The sequence below is a fragment of the Morone saxatilis genome, unplaced genomic scaffold (assembly GCF_004916995.1).
Source record: "Morone saxatilis isolate NCDOM2014 unplaced genomic scaffold, NCSU_SB_2.0 Contig3, whole genome shotgun sequence".
In the NCBI taxonomy this organism is placed as follows: Eukaryota; Metazoa; Chordata; class Actinopteri; family Moronidae; genus Morone; species Morone saxatilis.
Genome location: NW_023339873.1, coordinates 9660682 through 9683296, shown reverse-complemented (window position 1 = coordinate 9683296; position 22615 = coordinate 9660682). Strand labels below are relative to the sequence as shown.

At 42.8% G+C, this 22615-nt stretch overlaps 1 protein-coding gene across 1 annotated transcript in view; it reads right to left on the bottom strand.

Annotated features, from left to right (window-relative positions):
- The window catches only part of spred1 (sprouty related EVH1 domain containing 1), a 45359-nt gene that overhangs the window by 9887 nt on the left and 12857 nt on the right, over positions 1–22615 (bottom strand). Inside the window, exons 3-5 of the mRNA XM_035673682.1 lie at positions 10606–10882; positions 5528–5696; positions 1527–1573 (exon numbers count right to left, since the gene is read on the bottom strand). Coding sequence (XP_035529575.1) covers positions 1527–1573; positions 5528–5696; positions 10606–10882 — 493 coding nt within the window. The remainder of the gene's footprint in view (positions 1–1526; positions 1574–5527; positions 5697–10605; positions 10883–22615) is intronic.

The following is a 22615-nucleotide window of genomic DNA, read 5'->3' as shown; positions in this document are numbered from 1 at the left end:
TCCCCCCCCCCCGCTGCCTAGCAACAGTGGTGCCATTGGATTTCCTGTATGTTCAGGCTGATTCCTTAAAGAGGAACTTCGCCACAGGAACAGGAACGCAGCTCTCTCCCCTTCACTGCTCCTCTAGTCCACAACATTACAGGATGTAAGATACTAGGCAGGTCAAAGGTGATGACACACCTCTGACAAGTGCAATTAACTCAAAGTCATGGGAGGTACAGTGTCATGTCAAAGATAAGAGTTGGTGGGGCACTTCTGATAAATAATAAACTAGAAACACCATGCAATGTAACACAATGGCCCTATTAATACTTGTTGAGGCTACTATTTTAGTTATGTGTGTGCTGACTCAATTCTTCAGTATGTTTTAAGGCTGTGCCTTTGTGTACACCACAAACTACAGTGTAAAAAATGACCCGAGTTAAATCAACACCTCTCTCACACTGTGTCAACAGTAATTAATTATAAGTTTCACAAAGGTAGCACCTATTGCAGGACTGTATGTACTGGATGTACTGGATGGTTTCTGCATTTCTTGTCAATCTGTTTAAGTATGCATTACAAGAATTGCCCTTCCTCCCACAAAGGTGTCTTTTCACCTACTTTGCAATCAGAAGTAGAACAGGTGACTGACGTTCCTGTAACAGGCCTGATATCTAAAACAAATCAACATGGGTGTGTGGACTTGCACCATATACCTGCTGCCTTTCTCTGCTAAAGAGAACACGGCAATCTTAGCCACACATGTCAGCAGTCAATAGAGCCCCACATGCCAGGAATAGAGCAAATACATACAATTCTTAACATAACGCACCTTAACAGTTCTCAACCTGTCAAAAAAAGGAGGCCCAGCTCGTGGCGAAACACATTCAGTTTGGAGAACACTGAAATCGGAGTGTTTTCACCAAGCTGCCTTTGAACAACCAGCTCCTGAGGCAATAGTTATTATATCGGCATCAATTGTAACAAGAGTGACAGCTACCAAGTTAGATTGATAGAGACAGCTAAGCCTGCTCTAGCACATTCGCTGGCCAACACCCAGCTTCACCTCGGGGTCTGGCTGGCACTAGTTAAACACCTGTAAATCTCCAAGAACAACTGTTAGAAAACAAAAGCAGGTGTCAGTGCCTGGGTGGGACACATCAGGGCTCAAACATATGGCTCAGGTTCTAGCTATGACCTGCCTCCTATTTAATAGCAAGGGGAAGCTGAGTTATATATATATATATACACATCTAACCATAGAAAAGCCTACAGTAACATAATCATTTCCCACTTTATGACACAGATACTTCATTAAAAATGAATCATCATGTTTCGTTTTTTTGTGAATTTGTTTTACTCTGTAGTGCATTTTATAACAAAAAAATGCTAAAGCGTAAATAAATTTGGCCCAACACACTCAAACAGAGGAAAGTAAACTCCTTACAGTTCGATAATTAAACACGTACTCATGTGTACGCACACTACACACATTTTCTTCATACCAAAAACCAGAATCTCAGCTTTTTTTTTTCCCCACTCACCGGTAGTCCATCCTCAGGAGTATCACCTTCCCCAAACTGCCGACAACCTGGAAAAGAGAAGAAAGAACCCAGACAGGGAAAAGATTAGAGGCCAGACCTGTTTATTTTATACACTCAAGCCAATAATAAGCATATAAAGCTTACAACAATAAAGTACTAACAGGTCAGAATCTGTGTGTCGACATAGTCTATGGCATTAAAACCTCATCAGCGGTATTTCATTTCATTTTTGTACATTACTAAACCCGTATCATAGCACATATACATATCATAATTTTTTGTGTCTTAGTGTGATTGACAAATAACAAGGGAACACTTGTTTGTGGAACTTCACCACTAGGGGGCGAAAATTTACAGAAGGCCAGTGAAATCATGTACCAGACTCTTCCACTTTCTTATACTATTTTGAAACCCCTAGCTACATTTCTAAGAATGTGTAATGCATATCATATTTACCACAGTAATTTCAGTCTCAATGCATGACATCTCCTCTACAAAGCATGTTTAAAGCAACAGATTTACATTGCTGATTCTTGTCAGGCCAGAATAGGACAAGACTTCTGCTTTCCTCTTGACTGTAGTCTAATGGGGAAATGAAAGCTGCTTTGTGTCAGTGGGGCACACAGAAGTTAATGAAATATGCATGTCTAGAATAATGTAACCCCGACCTCGGCTAAAACGCCATGTGCCATTTCCGCATCCAAAACACCTCGTCTGCTGATGCTGGAGTCAGAGCTTATGTTTCAGGTATCAGGCTGACCATGTTACAGCTTTTCATGACCACAGAGAATGAAACTGTGGACGGTGTAACCCGAGGAAAGACACTAATGTTACTGATATTTTAAACACAAAGTGCTATTTTGTTAAACCCCTTTCTACTTATGAAGCATGGTGATATTGTCCACACTGAGAGCACCATTGTTTAATAGACGATATTGTCCAACAATGGGGATGCCTCCAAAAAGTTTATGATTTGAATCATCAATCGAGGAGGGTCGACTCGCATTTTGTCACAACATGGAGCAACAGCATAGCAGGTAAAATGCCCACAAACCGCAGATCTTTGATGAAAGCAGAAAAGAGTGATAGTTAACGGAGGGCAGCGTGACGCCGAGCAGCGGAACAGTGACTGCTCCGACGCTCTCTGCTCAGCCCTAACAGCCCGGCAGGAGAGACAAACTGTGGTGCGCTGGGATTTTCTAATTGAATTATGAGCGGGACGCGCACTTTACTTTCACTGACTGTGTGGAAATCTGATATTTTCACATCACAGATAACAAAGAAAGGCATTAAAAACATGAGGTAGGCTAAAACATGAGACTCACGGAGAGGAACTGCTGATATGGGAGTTAAGTGTGGTGCTGAACTGAAAAAAATAAAAAATAAATAAATAGTCTTTGTATCGAACAGCCAAATCTGATTTGACTGACAAAACTTGAAGTCGGGTACAGCCCTATCTAACATTTTTGTTTTATTGCCCTTAGTCAAAATTTAGATTATTAAAGAACAATTTCTATGTAGTATTTTCCCCCATTGTGTTCATACGTGTCCACAACTTGAAATGGCCACACTTCATTGTGGGAGTTCAATGGATATCATTTATGTGATAGTTAACAACACCAAAAGTGAAGAAAAATGTACATAATAAAAGCTATGTTTATACATGCAAGATATTACCTACGCATGAATTAGTTTAGGTTTTAGTTTAAGTCAGAACTTCCAGTTGCATGATTAAGATTCAAATATTTGCTATTTACTATAATTATCACTGACATTCAGACTAGTATTGTGATTTTACCCATCCTTAGTAAACACACAACACTAGTGGGTATAATGAAAGCAAATCTAGCACTTGATTTTCAAGCAGCAGCAGCCAGAATATTCATGATAAAAAGAAAACGCTGTTGAAGAAACTTAATAGAAGACAAAACGGTTGGGGCTACAGTCTTGGCAATGTTGCAGAAAACAAGGATTAAACCATTTCCATTGGGATGAAGGGTAAACTGTTTGTACCTGGGGCATCAAGAGGTTCTTTTTTAAAAACTTGGGTTCACTTAATTAGGATCACCAAGGTCTCTTTTGAAGCACTCAGGCATCAGCTAGACTGTCTGCATTTAGGAAGGGAATACAGCAATACATGGCACAGAGAGGACAGAAGAATTCACTGGGCTTGTGTTAGACCCATTCAGTCTGTCTGTCTGAATCACATGGAGAAAGGTGTTTGTGTGTGTGTGTGTTTGTGTGTGTATGCGTGTATGCATTTCTCCACTACAGAGAGAAAGAGGCTTCCTGCAGCACGACTCTGGCAGAGCTGGGCCACGAAGCTGCCTGAGCCATGTGCCGGCCGTTGCCATGGCAACAGAGGACTGCAAGACTGATACACACACACACACACACAGGCAAAACATATTCTCCCTCTCTCTCTCTCTCTTGCTGCCTCTTCTCTCCCCACACACATTCACGCAGCAGTCCAGCAGCAGAACGATGCAACAGGAATACAGAAGAACCTGCCTGCCTGAGCTGAAGAGAGGCATTACACAACACTGGCAGCACACAGAAGATGCCAGCAGAGAAAGGAGAGCAGAGGCAGAAGGGGATAGCAGGGGAAAGGAGAGAGAGGGAGAGAGAGCGAGAGGGGTGGCAGGCACTGGGGAGATGAAACTCACCATCACTTGCTGTAAGCTGACATTCACAGGAGAAGAGTTCAAGCGTTTACTAGCAGACAGAAACTGTATAGCCACTGGGTGAGGTGAGGGGGATGTGTTTAATCACATTGGCCAGCTATCAGAGATGCTCAACCTTCTTCCCAAAGCTTCCTGTCATGTGAACTAGGGTTTCTGTTTATTAACTATTTATTATTGCTTCATTTTCAGATTACTTAAGATGTCAAAGAAAAGCCCAGAAAGACTTTCTTCATATTGCCTGGTGGCTGATAAAAAACAAAATAAAAAAATACTCAGTTTGCTATCATAGAGGAGTAAGAAAAACCAGCAAATATTCTTTGTTCTCCATCTTCAACAAAATGTACAGGCAGAGCGATTAGCAAAGCCAGGCCTAACAGTTGTTGCCCGTGATTACCTTTTATCTAGACTATGTGTGGACTTGGACCAGGAAGTGCAAATCTCAGATCAACGCTTATCATAAGCCTTTTTACGATATGTTCTGCTGTACCTCCTCTATGCTCCCCAGGGTTCCCAGGTCTAGAGAGTAAAGGAGATTATAGCTCCCCAGCCAGCCAGCCTCTTGTGTAACATGGGGCTGGGTGGCAGATTGCTGAGCTGGCGATTCTTCTGCTAATTGGATGACTTTGCAACCTCTGGCACTGTACTGAAAAATAATGCTTATCAGGACCCAAAGCTGCTAACTAAACTCAGAGACTCCACCCAAGTGTAATATCTAGTTTAGCTTTTAAAAAACTGCATGATTGCCACACTGAGCACAGACAGACCTAACCCTACCCTTTTTTTTTTAGACTGGACTAGCCAGTCCTCAAACTTACCAACCCTTCCTCCAATGTCCTATATTACCCACTGTTTGGGCACAGCGTTGCCCTGCCAGTCTCTACAGGAAGTGGAGAGTTTATCTGGGCAGCTGGTGCTGATAAGATAACGCAAGAGGGTCATGCTTGGGTGAATGAGCAGGTAGCAGTGTGTGTGTGTGTGTGTGTGTGTGTGTGTGCGTGTGAGGGTGGTGGTGTTGGTGGGGTAGACTCATCAGTGCTAATCAATGCTATGCATCTCTCCTAGAACAGATGCTAGGTCAGCCATTACAAAGCCAATGACAAACAAGCAGGAATACAGGCTGTAGACACCCGCTAATAGAATGCATGCCATGTTCATACACATACACCCATATTATTTTACACGTATTGGATGGCTGCCAACACACATAGTAAGAGCAACCTCTTAGTGGAGATTCCAAATAAACTTGGTGTTTTGTTGATAGGGTTCTCCATAGGGACACACATGCAGGCACCATTAACTACCAGCCAGCACACACACCTTGGTTGATGTCCTCAATGGCCCGTCGTATGCCCCGGTCAAAGGCACGGGCATCAGCAGGGCTTTGGAAAGTAAGTCCAAACTTCTTGTCGTTGATCCTCCAGTGGTGGAAGATGGGGTTGACCTTGTTGTATACTACGTCTTTCTGCAGGACACACTCCAGGACCACCTGACAATACACAACACGCACACAGAGTTAAATATGTCATAATTCCAACATTGTAGTTAGATTTGGTCAAGCGAAAGGTGTTAGCATAAGGACTGGAAAGTGCATCATTTAATAATGATGAAGCTCACTGGGGAACATATGTAAATCCTTCATCTTACTCCTCACCCTAAGCTGTTTAAATGTGTCACATTCAATCATCCCACAGCAATGTGAGTAAGGGAATAGAGAGAAAGAGGTTGGAAGTAAAGGCCTGCATTTGGAACTACATAACTCCAGGGTTTCTAAAATAGAAAACGAGCAAAAAAAAAAATCATCTTAAGCCAAATAATTTCACATACTTCTTTGAATAATTTGTAAAACACATTCTAAATGGTGGGGTTTTCATTACAGATGATGATAAAGTTGGAGAGCAGTGGCGGTGGCAGAAGAAGGGGGGTTGAGTATGTTTTGGAGCCAGGCAGCCCAAGTGTGTGGCAGAGAGAGACTGTGTTTTCAAAGCCTATTATTAATCAGGGCTACTGGGCCGCCTCCCGGCCTTCCTCTAGGCAGATTAAATGAAATGAGAGACGGCCATTACAGTCTTTGAGGTTTTTTTTACCGACGTGCACGAGAGGTGGCTTAATGGGGTGTGAATGTGTGAGCGTGCTCATGGCGATCTGCGTGAGAGAATGCGTGAGCGCAGAAGCTGGTGTGATGAAAAGCTCAATGACCCAAGTGGTACACTGTGCATCTTCGCAGTGCAAATGCCCCGTCGGAGGATAATGGTCACAAACCAATACTCGACAACTGAAAGCAGATGGCAGGGTTCCCCGTCGATCTGGACAACAGTCAACATGCACACTTTAAGAGGCTGATGCGTGGCAGCTGTGTGAGAGGTTGATGATATGTGATATGTGTGTCAGAGAGGGTGCACACAGGTCTACATTTCATTCTGAATGTCTGAGTGAGAGCTGCCTTCTTACACTTGGTTTGCAACATTTACATTTTTCGGCATGCAGAAAGATGTGTGTCGCAATATCTGTCCTCATGTCAATACTTCCTTACATGCCTCCCAAAGAAAAGAAGGGGCAAAGGTTAAGCCTGTGTGTTTACCCAGAGCCAGTGGATGAGAGGGACGGATGTGAGGAGGATGGGGTGGCAAGAAAGGGTGGGGTGGGGTTGTGGGGAGGGGGTCCACCGTGCCTCCGGGGCTGATTGTGGAGGCGAGACTGAATGGAGCCGGAGCAGGTAAGGTGAGCGCACAGCGTGGCCGACAGAGGAGGAAGTATCACAGTTGCATGGAAGGACGATACTTAACACCGCATTCCACACTGTGCTCAAAGAAAAGAGAGGAGGAGCAACTCTGACAAAAAAAAAAAAAGAAGATAGAAATGGAATACAGGCTGGAGTTGAGGACTGACACAGAGACAGACGGAGGTGAGACAAACAGAGAGAAGAGGGCGGAAATGGGGGAACATGGAGAGAGACGTTTACATGCTCAACTCAGGCTACAATATATAGAACGCTGCCTTTGGTAATTACAACCTGATTATCGTTTCAAGACATTTTAATAACAATGTTTGGAATAAAGTGTTTATTTTGAGCATATACAAGTAATCTGCTGTGAATTGGTGTATGAATGAAAGACTGTACGCAATAATATTAAAGCACTGAGCTTTGAAGACTTGGTAGGAGGCATTGGTTGCAACTGATACAGATTTCTCCCCTCTCCCAAGACCTACATTCAATAAACCATATTTTGCTAGCAAAGATAAGTCAAAACAATCACATGACAAGATTAACAGCAAAAACAACAACTGTATTGAAAGGGTGCTTTGCTCCAAGGCAAAGCCTTTTAGAGTTAAGCCTGGACTACACCACAGTCACAGCTGCATCAATCAATGGGAGTCACAGACTACGAACGACAGGAAGTGAGGTGAGAGCTAAGCCAAAGATTTGTCATAATCCGAGAGCCGGTACGGTAAGTAATCATCAACCAATTAGATCTGTAGTTTTTAAGAGAGTCAGAGAATCAGAGTGAAGGAGAGACAGAGAGAGAGAGCGAGAGAGAGAAGGGAGGGGGGGCAAGAAGAAGAGTGATTGGTAGCTATATGGAGAGCCAGCTGAGTCATCACCAGTACACTCTGTGCCGCATCACTGCGCTTATAGACAGATCCCCTCCACCTCTTCAGTCTCCCGTCTATCTGGCTCCACCTGTTTCCTGCTCTTTGACTACACACATCTCTTTCCCTGATTCATCTCATATCTTATGCACCCCCAATCACCTCGTTTCTACCAGCCAAAATCGTGCCTTTGTGATTTCAAAATAACTGCATCTCTGCTCTGTTTTTTTGTTCTCTCTCTATCTAGCTCAGGTTCCTATCAGGGATGGAGACTGTCATTGTGCTTTCCCTAAAACACTGAAATGACATCCTTTAAGACGACATAGAAATGCATCTAAAACATGGAACAGCATCTCCCTTTTTCTGTGTTTTAGACATAACAAATCAAACCAAACAGCCTTTCAAACATTTAGAAGCTCTTCCCTATTTTTGTTTTCAACATCACTCATACAACATAATTACGGTCTTTCATTTACCTCCGAAATCAAAACACTGACGTTACTGTTTTAGACAACACTGTGGTAACAAGTACTGATATTGAGTTCTTTTTCACTGTCTACCATATTCTCATGTGGTTTTGTCTGTTGCTGTTGTTTTCATGGACTCATCACTCTGCCGCTCCTCTCCTGATGGCCTCAGACTGTCGGTAGCGCTGCGGTTGACGCCAACAGCATGGCACTGGGTGGCATCTCGACAGACCTACATATGGCTGGGTGTTTGTTGTGGTGGCTGGGGGTAGACTCTGGCGGTGATAGGGGTGTTTTACCACATCCCAGAAGAGATGCCAGGGTATCTGAGCCATGTCTATGCCCTGTCTGAACAACAGCATTCCCGCCACACCCTTTCCTGTGCCACACACACGCTTGGATAGCAACGCACAAAACACAAACATGCCGTAAACACAAAACACACATAAAAAGTGTTCAGTCAAGGAAGATTTAAAAAAGGTGATTTAGAGGCCCTGCTGTAACAGGCCTCTAATGTCGGATTGTCAGAAGACACCAGACTCTGCATCATGGTGGCCTCCACAGTCTCCTGACATCTGATAGACAGTTCTTTCTCTCTCTCTCTCTCTCTCTCTCTCTCTCGTGCACGCAGATTTACACTCTCATTACCACAGACCAGGATTATCCCAGTGCATCTACTGGATCTGTTTAACATCTACAACATAGAATGAGTCTGTGACAAGAAGGTCATGAGCTTTAAAGCAACTACAGCAAAAGCCACAAATATTAGTACAGAAACAGAAAAAAACAGAATCACCTCACACTTTGTTGTACATAGCAGGGCTGCACAATTAATCTAATATTAATAGCGATCACAATTATGGCTTCCCACATTTAAATGAAGGTGATCGTATACAATATTGACAGTTACAATGGGTGCTCAACCCATGGAAAACTCAGCTGCATATCAAATCAAGCGCTTCCTAAACTCACAGCCAGCCACCAGGGGTGATCGAGACGTTATGGTTTAGCTTTTGGAGAGGTGTCATGTCGCTGCACACACACCATGCAGTTAGTCTGGATACTTTTATTCCCACAAAAAATGCAGTATGAAGTTACTGTTTACAAAAACTGAACATTTTCTACTGCTGCCGCTCACATTAAAAGCATTTAACTGGCGAGACAAGTGTAGCTAGTTATAGTCCAAAGCGTTTGTCAGTTAACTTGAGCAAGTGAGTAACCAAAGTTACTTGGCAGTGCTCTGTAATCGTGAAATAATCGTGAACTCAATATTGATAAAAAAAGAATGAGAGATTGTAGCAATACGCTGTATAATCATATAGCAAAGAGTTAGAGAGGAAACCTGTAATGCATTTAGAGTACAGTAGTGCTTAGTGTGTAGACTGCCGTAATGGCAGCTATTTTGATCATAATTCAAGCAAAATTCCCTAACATTTGCTGGTTCCAGCCTCTCAAATGTGAGAATTTGTTGCTGTTGTTTGTCTTATATGATAATGAAGTGAATATCATTAGGTTTTTTCATCTATTGGTCAGCAAAACAAGCAACTAGTGTTGCAATGGTATACCCATACCACGGTATGACTTGAAATTCAATTGAATTGTTATCATACTATGTACATTTGCTTATCTACAGCATTGATTTCTACCATATTAGTGCTACATGAAATATACTAATAATATATAAACATATATTTCAAGTTTATATCAAGTTTCATGTCTGTCAAGACATAGTATTTTGTGAAATTATAGTAAAGCATTTGTTCAACCAAAAGCCCTTCTGTTTCCATTCCTTTAAGGGAGAGAGAATTTTACGCTTTAGACATTTAGGATTTTTCCCGGCTGAATTTACCGACACATACAGTCTTTACATCGCAAATCCAAAAATTGGAAATGCTTATAAAAACACCTGGTACTCCTGGAACCCCACAGTGAGTGTGAATTTCCAGCCCCTATTCCATCATTTAGGTCGCTTCCAAGCTCTTTGTGTGTTTCCCACATCCCTCATCCCACATTCTTTTCTGCCCTTCTCCCTGATGATATCATCATGCATCACAGCATCACGCAGTTCGCTCCTATTTTCAGATACCTGCGCCATGGAGGAAAGCCAAATAACCACTTCCTGTGTGTGTGTATGAGTGTGTGAGTAAGACAGAGATAGGGGAGTCTGGGAATGGGGGACTCAGGGTGATCTCATCCAAGAGAATGCACCATCTCTGGTTTGTGCACTTGAATGTGCATGAAAGGAATGACTAAATAACAAGGAAAGAAAACGCATCAACTTTATAATTGCATTTATAGTATTAATATGAATCCATGCAGCGTAGCGTAAGGTTCCCTTACCAGTTTGTCTTTGAGCCTCTCGCCCTTAATGTGGAACTCCACAGCAGTGGGGCTAGGACTAGGGCTGGGGCTGGGACTAGGACTAGGACTGGAGCTACAGGGACTGAGGTTGCTGCTGCTTCCTCCGCTGCCTCCACTGTGGGTGCTGTTGCTGTCCTCCGCCCGGCTGACCTTATAGACGGTGACACAGCTAAGGCCTCCGCCCCCCAGGGGAAGCCATCCACCGCTGGAGTCATCCCGAGTCATGACCACTGCTCTCACACGCGCATAACTGTCACTGTAGAAGAGGAAGGGAGGTGAGAGACGGGTTGAAGGAATAAGAAGAGAGGGGAACAGCAAAAAGAAAACAATGCTTTTAGTGAACATAATCTGTAGTAATCAGCATTTAACATTTTCTATCAGGTCCTTTCATTGAGGGTGTTTTCTGATGACCTTTTACGTTACAAAAGTAGACAAGCCTACATGAAATATCAGCACACATAATACAGTTAAACCGCAGCATAAACAAACACAGCACAGTACATGTAGCCTACACAAAATGGTTATTGAATGCGTAATGAGGAACACACTATACAGACATACAGAGAACATAAAGCGAGGAAACCTATGTGTCTATGTGACATGCCACATCCCACTAGAACTACTCTGATGTTGAGATGAAATAAAACAAATGAAACCATGGGGAAATCTGGGTGGTGGCACAAGCCATTACTAGTAATAAGCTAGCCTTAAAATCTCCAACAAAACAAAAAAAAAGAAGAAGCAAAGTCAAGGATTGAACTCTTAAATGTATATTAGGTTTTACTGCATGATATAACAGACTACTGGCTATGATTTCTAAAGTCTGAAGCAGTCAGTGTATGTTTAACCCCAGCCAGAGGGTGACTGACCATGTGGCCAAGTTCAGGCTCTCGCCAATGCTGATTTCAAACCTTTCCCCTAAAGCAGGTGCTTTCAAGCTACACGACGCATGACAGGGGCTCCAGCTCACATCAACCCCTTTCTTTTTTCCGCTGGTACTTTTACTACGTTTCTCACTCATCTTTCTCAGGCCTCCTACTAGGGCTTTGACTCGTGGCATTATACATTGTAAGACGGTTATCTAAAAGACATTACATTATATGTTTAACTGAAGGAAAAGTTACTAATAACAAAGCAGGAATGAAAGGTAGGTGATATTATTCACTGTATAATGAAAGACTATATGTATCAGTGGGTTATAGACAGCTGACATAAGGCAGTGTGTACAAAAATGCATAAATCTTCAGTTCTTTCTGATATACTGTAACATAAATACATACGTCACAAGTCAAATGTCAAACAGCCACAAAGTGGAAAAAGGCTGAACTGCCATCCAGTGTAATAATCCACATCCTAAAGTCTGTAGAAAAGAAAAGAAACAGCTCTACCACAATGGCTCAACTTAATGTATCGCTACATTGGTATGTAGTAGTATATATGTAGACTGTATCACACCATACTCTGATACTGACTATTAATTATACATCATAATTCTATGTCTATTTGCCCCTCATTTCATTTTTCTTTCCCTCCCCACCTCCTCTGCTTCTGTCCCTTCACTTGGAGTCAGATGCTTCCCTGATTAGATAACACAGACTGCATTGGGCCACCAGAAATGACAAAGGTCAGGGTGTGCTGAGGGCAGCATTTTGCAGAAACTCCTGGTGATATATTAAAGACTGGGGAAGATCTGAGAGCTGATAGAAACGGGCAAAGAGAGTGAAGAATGTGCCTGCCGGATGTCTTCCTGTGACACATTGCTCTCTGGCCGACGTCCGGGTAGACCGATGAGGACGACGTCACAGGGTCACAAGAGTTTTGCAAAGACTTTTTTCTCTAATAGACGCCAAATATTAAACTGTGATTAAGGGAGGGAAATGTCAGTGACTGACAACATGTAAACTAGTAGCTCCTGCTCTAAGCTGTGTCCTCCCCCTTACTGCCTCTGTTATCTAAATCTTGGTCTACTCAATAAGGCTAACCTTTGGCCTCCTGCCTTCCACACCCTTGGCAAACCTCAGTGCCCAGGTTATTGGTTAGTAATTAATCTTAAAAGAGCCAGTGAGCTTTAAATCTGAAGTTTTTTTTTTTTCTTCATGTGAAGGCTTTGATTTGCTGGCACCTGATAATAGTTGACCAAAGTTCTCTCAAAGGATTGATGAGCATGATAAATACGGGGTAACTCAAAAATAAACCAACCAACCAAACAGATTGCATTTTTGAAAACCACACACTTAGTTCTGGCCAATTCTGGTCTTTTCAGACACATAAACACAATATTCTTTGCCAGAATCAAGACGAATATGCTATTCCAACATCTCCTCTCACCAGCAACCAACTTAAACCTATTTAAGGGTTTCTTTAAAGCAAACTATAAACAATATTTTCAACAACAAAAAAAAAGAATATCAAATTGTATCATATCACAATGTGAAAACAGTATGACCTTGTGAAAGGGGTCGCTCATAGCTATTAATCTAGAATCTGCAGCTCTCCTCAGCTTTACAAGTTTCAGCTCATTGTTTTGCTGTAGCTGTTTTGGTTCATTCTCAGCGCTCTCATAGGATTGTTTTCAGTGAAAAAGCTCTAAAAACCCAATCTACATTACCTGCTGTGTAAACGTAGTGGAGCAGTTAGCAGCAAAAAAGTCATATATTTCTACACAGGAGTTGGTAGAGACCGAAAACACAGCAAAAGAGACTGAATATTGAACTTACATTCATTAGGTAGACAGAGACACAACTGCAAATTAATGCTAATGTTGCTCCATAACTGCTGGATGTGTAAATAAACAACTGCTTGCCATATCAAATTAAAAGGTGGTGATATGTCAATGTTGTGTAAATACCGTTTGCCCTGCCCCAAGCAGCCAAAAGCGTTTTACATCATGCTGTTTAATTACTTCTGCCACTATTACTGCTTCAAACCCAAGCGAGGTGATTTGGCATGCTGCTGTCATTACAGAAAGATGTTCGTAAAATGATGGATCTATCTAAACGTAAGCAGCAAATCATAGTTTACACTTTTTATTATATATTCTTTATATCCTTGATCATCTTTACTTAACCTTCACAGAAGATTTACTTTATTAAAGCCCAATGGGGAAATAATTTTTCCATGTTTTCAATGCACAGGGCTTATACACATGCAAATGTGGAGGCATAGCGGAGTGATGTGCTGTCACATAGCAGCACATAGTGAGAGCAGTTAGGTGCCTCGCTCAAGAGTACCTCGGCAGTGCCTGGGCAGCTACCATTCCACTCTCCATACTGTGATACTGTGATACTGTGATCTGTGCTGGACTTGAACCGGCAACCCTCTGGTTCCCGAGCCATGTCCCTACAGACTGACCGACTGCAGCCCCGAATGAGTCCTCGCAAATCAATACGTCCAACCGATCCTTTGGTCAGACTGAATGGCTAATAAATCCTTAAATTATTCAAAATTTAGTAGACACACACCACAGTCCTTCATCAGTCATGGTTCAAACAAAAGTGGACAACACTGGAAGTCTTTCAGTTGTCGTTATTATAATCTTAATTCCAAGGACATTTTCAAATATTATGTTCTGATTTTTCTGCCACTTAATGAGTGAACTGATCCAGATATAAGCAACTATTTTGCCAATCAAATAAGTAGGAGCAAATCATAATGGACTGTAGGGCTGGACAATAACAAATACGGAATTTATTGAATTACCAACATTATCTCTCATGAACTTAAATATACTCACATCACAATTCTCAGTTTTTTTCTCTCACATGCTCGAGCTTTAACAGTAAGTGGCTGTGGGAGACTGACACACAACCACAACTTACTTCCCCCTTGCAACCTCCAAGCAACACCCTTTCTGTTTATACCTAATAACAGCACCACAGAAGTAGTTCTAAGACCTACATGAGAACCCTTGCCAAGGCAGAAAATGCATTTTTGAGCAGTACAACAGGCAGTAAAAGAGGGAAATACTGCTGCTGTTACACCCCTCTATGGCCCCCAATAAAGGATGCGAGTGATGGGTGCAGGAGGGGCTGTCAATCAGGCAGGGGTCCCTGGGGTGAACAGAAGGCAGGCGGTGGTGTCGCTCAGCCATGACCAGGGCACAATGACCAGGGCCTGACCCTTCAGACCTACCATCACACACATGCCAGCAACCATGACACTCACAGGGAGGGGGGCCGGGCCCAGAGAGGAAGTTAAGGGGACTGTGTATACTCGCATTTTTGCATCTAGCTTAAAACACAGATGTCAACATTGTTTTAAGAGTAAGATCCTCCCTGTAGGTGAATGGTCAGTAATTAAAATCGAATCTCTAAAGTACACTTCGGAAACCTGCAGACCAACAACTAAAACTCAACTCAACCGACAACAAACTAGAGTACTAGACCCATTTAACAAAATCTTTGAAACAGGGGAATAAATTAATAAATGTATCTGCTTTTACTTTTCTTTCTCATGGTAAAACCATTAAGTGGTCTAAAAAGATGTGCAAGAGAGTGCAACCTGCTGCAACACACACACACACAGTTCAAAGTGGAATAGTGGAGACAAAGGCTGGCCTCCACGCCCCTTGCTGGGAGCACACAGTCGACTGGACACACAATTGAGAGCGGAAGCAGATCAGCTGGCCTGGGCCTGCGAGCCGGGGGGGGGGAGAGACAGAGAGAGAGAGAGAAAGGAGCCCCCCATTCCGAATTATTCCAAGTTATTCTGCTGGATGACTGACTTCATTTCCGACCAAAAGCAGGAGAGAAATACAGAGGGAAGGGTGAGAGTGTAACGGAGGATTGAGGGGGCAGGAGGAGGAGGAGGAGGAGGTGACTGTGGATGGGAACAGGGTGGAGACCAAGGTGACAGTCAACAGCTCCCAACCCCATTTAAATATGACCTTTTCAATTCATAAAAAGGATGTGCAATATGACCTTATGCAACAAGAAAATTAAGAGTATCTTACTATTTCAAACCTCTTTTAAAGTGAGAGCAAAGAGCAAACAAAACAGCATGAGGAGAAGAGAAGAGAAGACATGATGGGGGAGCACGTGCAGACCAGGAAGGCCTGGGCCTCGAGGCCGGTTGCAGTGTATGGCGGAGAAGGGGGATCCTGGGACAACCATTTCCTAAGTTGACAAAGTGGCCGTTTGTCTGCTGCTCCGGCCCATGGCTCACTGGGCTCCAGCATGCCATCATGCTTTGCTCCTGTCTCAGCCCTGGGCTTCCCACCCCAGAGGGGAGTGGTGGAGGGGAGGCGAGGCAAGGACAGGGGTATTGGGGCGGAGCGGAGGGGGGGGTTATTGAAAGAAAGACAGGAGGGGGAGAAGAAGGGAAGGAGGAGAAGGAAGAGGAGGAGCGCAGGAGAAGAGGAGAGAGAGAAAGGATGTTGCCTGAGCCCTGGGTGCTCGCCAAGTCACCCTCCCTTTCCTCCGCTCCGTCTCCCCCTTCTACCCAACCCCTCCCCGGCTGCCTCTCTCCACACAATGGCCGCTTCTCTGCTGAAATTTCACGTTATTGGATCCCGGGCCTGGAGTTTTGTCCTCCCACAATGTCCAGGCAGCGGAGCATGCTGCAGGGGAGACACACTCTGCAAGCTAAAAGCTGGAAAACCATTCCTCCTTTCATTAGCATCAGAAAAGGGGAGACCCCCCCCCCCCCCTCTCCCCAACCTCTTTTTTTCCATTGCCCCCTTTCCTCCCCATCTCTCTCCCCTGTATCAAAACCGGAGGAAGGCTGTCAAGCTCAGTCAAGCTCCACCAGGCCACTTTGGATTGTAAGACTTTTGAGGGGGGGAAAAAATCATTAAAATATCATTGGGAAAATAAACACAAGCTACTTATCCCAATCCGATTCTATAGATTATCCTCCAAAAGGAAAGCAATCACTAGGAAAGTAGAGGGGGGAGTGGAGGATGGTGTGAAAAGCCACGTAGGGTGTGACTCATTCTACATGCTTACTAAAATCTGTGGCTATCTTCAACAGCTGCTATCATAGATAAAATACGCCACTTTTGCATTTCCTTGACAGCTTTAGAATTACCTAAAAAGCAATAAGTCTTGATGTATTCAATGCAGATCAACTGACCAAAAGATCAACACGAGTCTTAGTAGATATAATGTAGCAGAAAACGGTGTAATATTTGAATGCAGTTAAGAATTTATAAAATTGTAATCCACCATGATATGTCCCACCAAAACAAAAATCTAGAGTAACAAAAGGAAACGTGGAGCTAAAGTTGTGCAGTTTCCTTCGCTGTGATCACGCCTCATTGAAGAAATGAATAACATGCAATCTGGGACTCGACCGTCGATTCCAGCAGTGCATCTAATCTGAACGGCGCAAACTAGCTGGCCAATTAGCCACGGTTCAAATCCCCTAAATAACCAGTGGCAAACTCAAGGGCACAGACATACCCAAAACAAACACCAACATGACCCAACATGGATGCAGTGCAAATTATGACATAAGGCCAGAACAAGACACCTTTGAAGGGGCTGTCTGTTATCCATTAATAAAACAAAACTAATAAAAACGGACAATGCCTACAGAGACTGGCAGCCAGCATCACAAACCTGCTACATTAGCTGCAGTGAAAACTAATACGTTGGCTATAGAAAGAGAAGTGAAAGAGAAATTTGCCCTATCTCCTCTCAACACCTCAGGCTGCTGGTGAGTCATCTCCCTCACAAGAACATTCAGTTTAGCTACCAACTGACTCAGGAAAAAAATAAATAAAAAACAGAAGCCTACTCTGCTGCTGCTGCACCACACGGCGATGCTACACTTCAAATTTACCACCATCCTTTCACAGAAATACCACCTAATGTGACGACAAATCAACTGATCGCAGTCACTTCTGGGAGCGTCGGTCACAAACAGCCGTTAGTGGGTCAAATTAGCCAGAAGTCCAAATCAAAGATAGACCTAAACCAGCAAATTGACGTCAGAACCGCTCACTCAGACGTTTCTAACACTGATTTTCTAACCAACCCCTCTATTGCTGGATTGGGCCTGCAACCCCCGACAACAGTGTTCTAGGTGCCGCTGCGCCGTGGCACTATAAATCAAAAGGATCCCATATGTGTATCAAATGCCAAAAAACTATTCTCAAACATCAATCACAGCCACATATTGAGATGATCTTAATTCGAACCGCAAGCATTTGGAAAATTAAAACCTTGCGCTTGCCATTACAAAAAAAAAAAAAGAAAAGGGACCACAAATTTCGACTGCTGCGGCGTCTCTGGTTTTCTTTGATGTAAGAGTAGTCCCCAGGGACCCGAGCGTCTACTCGTCAGTTACTCTGAAACCAAGGGGGAGACGGGAAGCTGAGGGAACAAGGCTTAGATGGCTGTCTTACTGTGGGAGAAACCATCAATACATCTCAGGAGCAACTTGGGAAGGATAAACCACCAAACCGTGATGATGGCCCATGGATGTAAAGAGAAACTGCTATGACAAGTTGTAAACCATCACAGCATGCCCCGTCACTGGGAATAGCATAACATTATCATCATCATCATAATCAGAAACCAACCTATTAGTGCATACTGAAAATCAATTAGATTCACATTCAAGCAGCTTTCCATTGAATTTCTGCTGCTACGATTTGGAAGAATCAAGAAACACTATTACCAACCAATAAAAGTCTGATCCAAATTCTAAATATAACTAGACAGGACAGAAACTGATCAGAAGTTACTGAGCACATAAAAATATATGTTCTCACAGGCCTCCACATTTTTATTATATTTGAAAACTTGATTTATTTAATAACATAAAGCTATGTTTGCTTAAATTCACTCATCTAGGATCTGGGCCTATCTCTCTCAGAAAACACATACACATGCCAAATGTTCCCAGAGAAATAAACACACAAGTGTGTGTGTGTGTGTGTGTGTGTGTGTGTGCACAGACGCACACACAGAAACCCCTTCCTGTTTTCAAAGTGTTTGGAAACTCAATCAAAGACACAAGGTTTAGGATTTACATCTGTGTCCTTTTATGTCTGTGGCCTCACAGGAAAGAACCATCTCAGCCCAGCTGCAGCAAAGAGCTCACAACAAGGCCCAGCCTTCATGCTCCCGCATGCAGCACAACTGAAAACAATATCCACAATTCAGACACTTAGTGCTAAAAGCACATCTTAGAGGCATTGAGATATGGTCTGTGAACATCAGAGGCCCTTCTTGACAAAGAAATGAAGACAAGCCCTGCTATCTGGATGTTGTGATGGAGACAACATCAGCAAGTTTTTTAGTGTAGGCTTCACAGCCTTCATACAAAGCATCCACACCAGGTCTTTGTCTTACAAATAAGAACATTTGTTTGAAATGTGCTCTAAATACACTGCTGACATTTACGCCAGTTTATGCTTGCTCCTAAAATACTTGAAGAGGAAATGAAAATTATAAAGAGGGAAGTGGCTCGGGTTTAAAATACACAGAATCCAGGCCTAAATCTGGCCATGGGAATGGAACAGTCCACCACTATACAAGGCCTGTTCAGTTTGTTGGCTTGTCTAAGTTACAGACAGCCCAAGCCCTCTGGTTATACAGAGGATCACTGTCATTAATCACACAAACAATACGACAGCTTCTAATAGAACAAGCAGACAGTGGGGCATAAGTATTCTGTACGCAAAACAACTTTTTACGATTATGAAACTTTTCCCCTCCTACGTGAATAAGGTGAAACAGACGGATTTAATGTTAGGACACTTTCTACACCATATGTATATCTTTAAACATACACCTACATTTAATAATACATGATAACACGCCTAGCAACCGCCAAAATAAAACGCTGCTACAAAGTGCCCTTATGTATATTTGTCAAATAACACACTTCATGGGTCTCTGTAAACCACTCTAGTCACAAGCAACACTTCCCCAAAAGAATACAGAAGCAAAACCAAAGATGTGTTCAGCTCAGCAGACTTTGTCAAAGGTAAGAAACGTCTGTAGCTTGGACTAGTTCAGCTAGTAAAACTAAGTGTTCATGGAGGTCAAACCCAACAACTGGCAATAACCCCAAATAAGACCATCTATAAAAAAAAAAAAGGGCCAGGAAATTATTTAGCTTAACATAAGGGCCACAGGATATAGGCAATTACTCAGGCCATAAAGCACTAGCCCTAACAGCTGAAGTAGCTGTCTCCCTTTGTCGTTTTAGGACATGATGGGGGTTGTTTAGGAGGAATGTGTTTGGAAAGCTCTGCAACAGGAATGGGAGTGCAAAACAGCCCTCAGGTGATAAGATCACGACACCCACATTGGCAGATAAAACGCTGAGCTGTCAAATCAATCACACAGATAGGAAGAGGACACAGAGAAAGGAATCACTGAGGATCACCTGACTGGCAACAGACAATACCACAGAGCTGCAGGAATCTAAAACAATGAGGCCATACCCTATGTGCAGCGGAATAAAGAGGCCACTGACCTTCGCTGATAAAAATGGATGAGGGATTCATGTGATTCATTTTAGCAAACGTCTATAACGAAGATCTACATTATCACCTGTTGGATTTTTCTCATTTTTCTCATTTTTTTATAATACAGACTTAGGGAGAACAAAGAGGCCTCCATGGATCTACCTGTAACATATTTCATGTTTTTGAATAGAAATCCCCAGACGTGTTAAACTGGAGCTTAGCAGGGCATAAGATGTAATGTGTAAAAACAAGCTGTTCACGTGTACACATTGACTATGTAAAAAAAAATGATACCTACAGTACACAGATAAAGCTACCAGTACAGCGCACCTCAACAGACTACTGCCTTTGTTCAAATAAATATTTTAGATAAACGTGACATTCAGCAGAGCGGCTGCTTGCACACACTTTCATAAATCTCCCACTTCTCCCAGCATGACCATAGTCGTCGTCTGCAAAACTCTTACATCACACCACACTCTCCACACCAACACACATCGCAGAGCAGATGCAAACCAAAATCTGACAGGGCTTAATGTGCCTTCTTGTCATTTCAGCCTTGTGAACATAGTTGCACCGAGGCCAAGTAACATGTTCTCAGCATAGGGTGTGCTGTGTGTACACCAGCTTGGCTTACCACCCATCACTCAGACAAAACCACTTCAGGACTATCTCTTCACACATTTTTGGAGAGATTTTTCGACTCAAATGTTAACAACGAAGGCCGCGGGAGAACAAACACATTTTTCCCCCCCTTAATTACGCTCGAACACGTTAGTATAAAGTTAAAAGATAACCGAGATTTACACTAAGGTTTCTTTTTAGGACTGAGCAAGTGACTCATCAAAGATCTGAATTTATCTCATCAGGGGGAAGAGAGCACAATGTCACAACGCAAAAAAGGGACACAAAAGTGTAAAGAACATTTTGATTATAATAATTATTATTATCCCTGGTGCTAAAAAAAAAAAATTAAACCATTTTTGTCTGAAAAGCTGTGTCATTATAAAGAGAATATTAAAAGGTGACTCTCTTGAGCAAAAATAAATGGCTCAGGCGACGCTCAGTATTCTGTTCACTCCATTACTATGAATCATACAACAGCCAGAAAGGTGGTGGAATCATAGCAACAATGCTTGGATCACCTCGCCATCTTAGCGGCTGCCATCATGCAGTGTGGAACAAACCCAGCATGTACTGTACGATATGTACACCCACTGATGATATGTAGCCTATGGCAGTGGGTCCCAAAGTGGGACCTGGGGGCTTTGAGGAGTTTAAAATAAATGTATTCAGATGACTGCTCATATCAGAGGTTTTCATCCCACTGGCATCAAACACGTTAGGGTATTCCACAATTTAAGCTTTATCATGATTACTTGCAAAAGAATCAGCTCAGATAAATGTGCCTAAAACAAGATATAGTCACCTGAGGGCGAGTGGTTTAGTTGTAATGTATTCGGTGTGGCTTGGTATGAGGAAAAAGAACTCCATGGCATATGTTACATAAAAGAAATATAAAAAAACAGAAGTGTAGTTCAAGGACAAAGCCTCCATGCATTAAATCAATCACCCTCATAAAAGGCCTAATAGATGGAAAGGGGAAAAACATGGGTGTGTTTTGAACATCAAACCATGACACTGTAAATTGCTGAAAGGGGCATATGACTTCCTCTGTGACAAATACATTACGAAAGAAAAATCCTTTGAGACAGCGAAGAAGCGTCGCTTAAACAACACATGCGCGATCGCTTATGTGTCATAAAGGATCGATAGAGGAGCATTCGCTGTTTAGGTGCGATGCATTTCGGACAGCAAACGCAGGAAATGTGATCGTTGTGTGATCGTCGGTGCAATGCGAAACAGTGTACAGTGCTGTGAATGGGCAGGCAGGTACTTTATGAATGGAGGGGATCATGTGACCGCAGCACCTCCCGAAGCAGATATTTCTCACTGACTGTCAACAAGCGCACACAAGGGATCAGCCCATTAAAACAATACCAAAATGCGACTGGAAATGGGCGCGACGTGCACAGGAACACTTCATGCACGGATTACAATGGATGCCCGTGGGTTGTGGGGATCGGGGCGTGCGTGTGACGCCTTTTTTTAAAGCGTTTTTATGAATGGAGATTGTGATATGTAAATGAGTGTGATTGAGAAAAAAAAAAAAAAAAAGAGAGAAGAGAAGGCATCTTCAGCTTTTCCAATGCTGACATTGCCGGCAATTCCGGCTCGAAGGGTTGTTGTTTTGTATTTTTTAAGAAAGCCTGGATTGAAATAGAAAACATGATCTGCACGGTTTTAATCGATGATAATGTCCCGAAATCATGGCGGACAACAGTTACATACAGATCCAGACTGTCAATACAAACGCTTTCTCGCCACGATGTGCTGCACATGAAATCACATTTGGACTGGATTATTGCCGTGTACATGTCTACAGCGACCGATCCCTCATAAACTGCCCTATAGCTGCCAATCTATAAAGCAATAATACATATCCAGGGCATGTAATTGTCCTGTTAAAACAACATACACGCAGTCAACCATTGATACACCTAC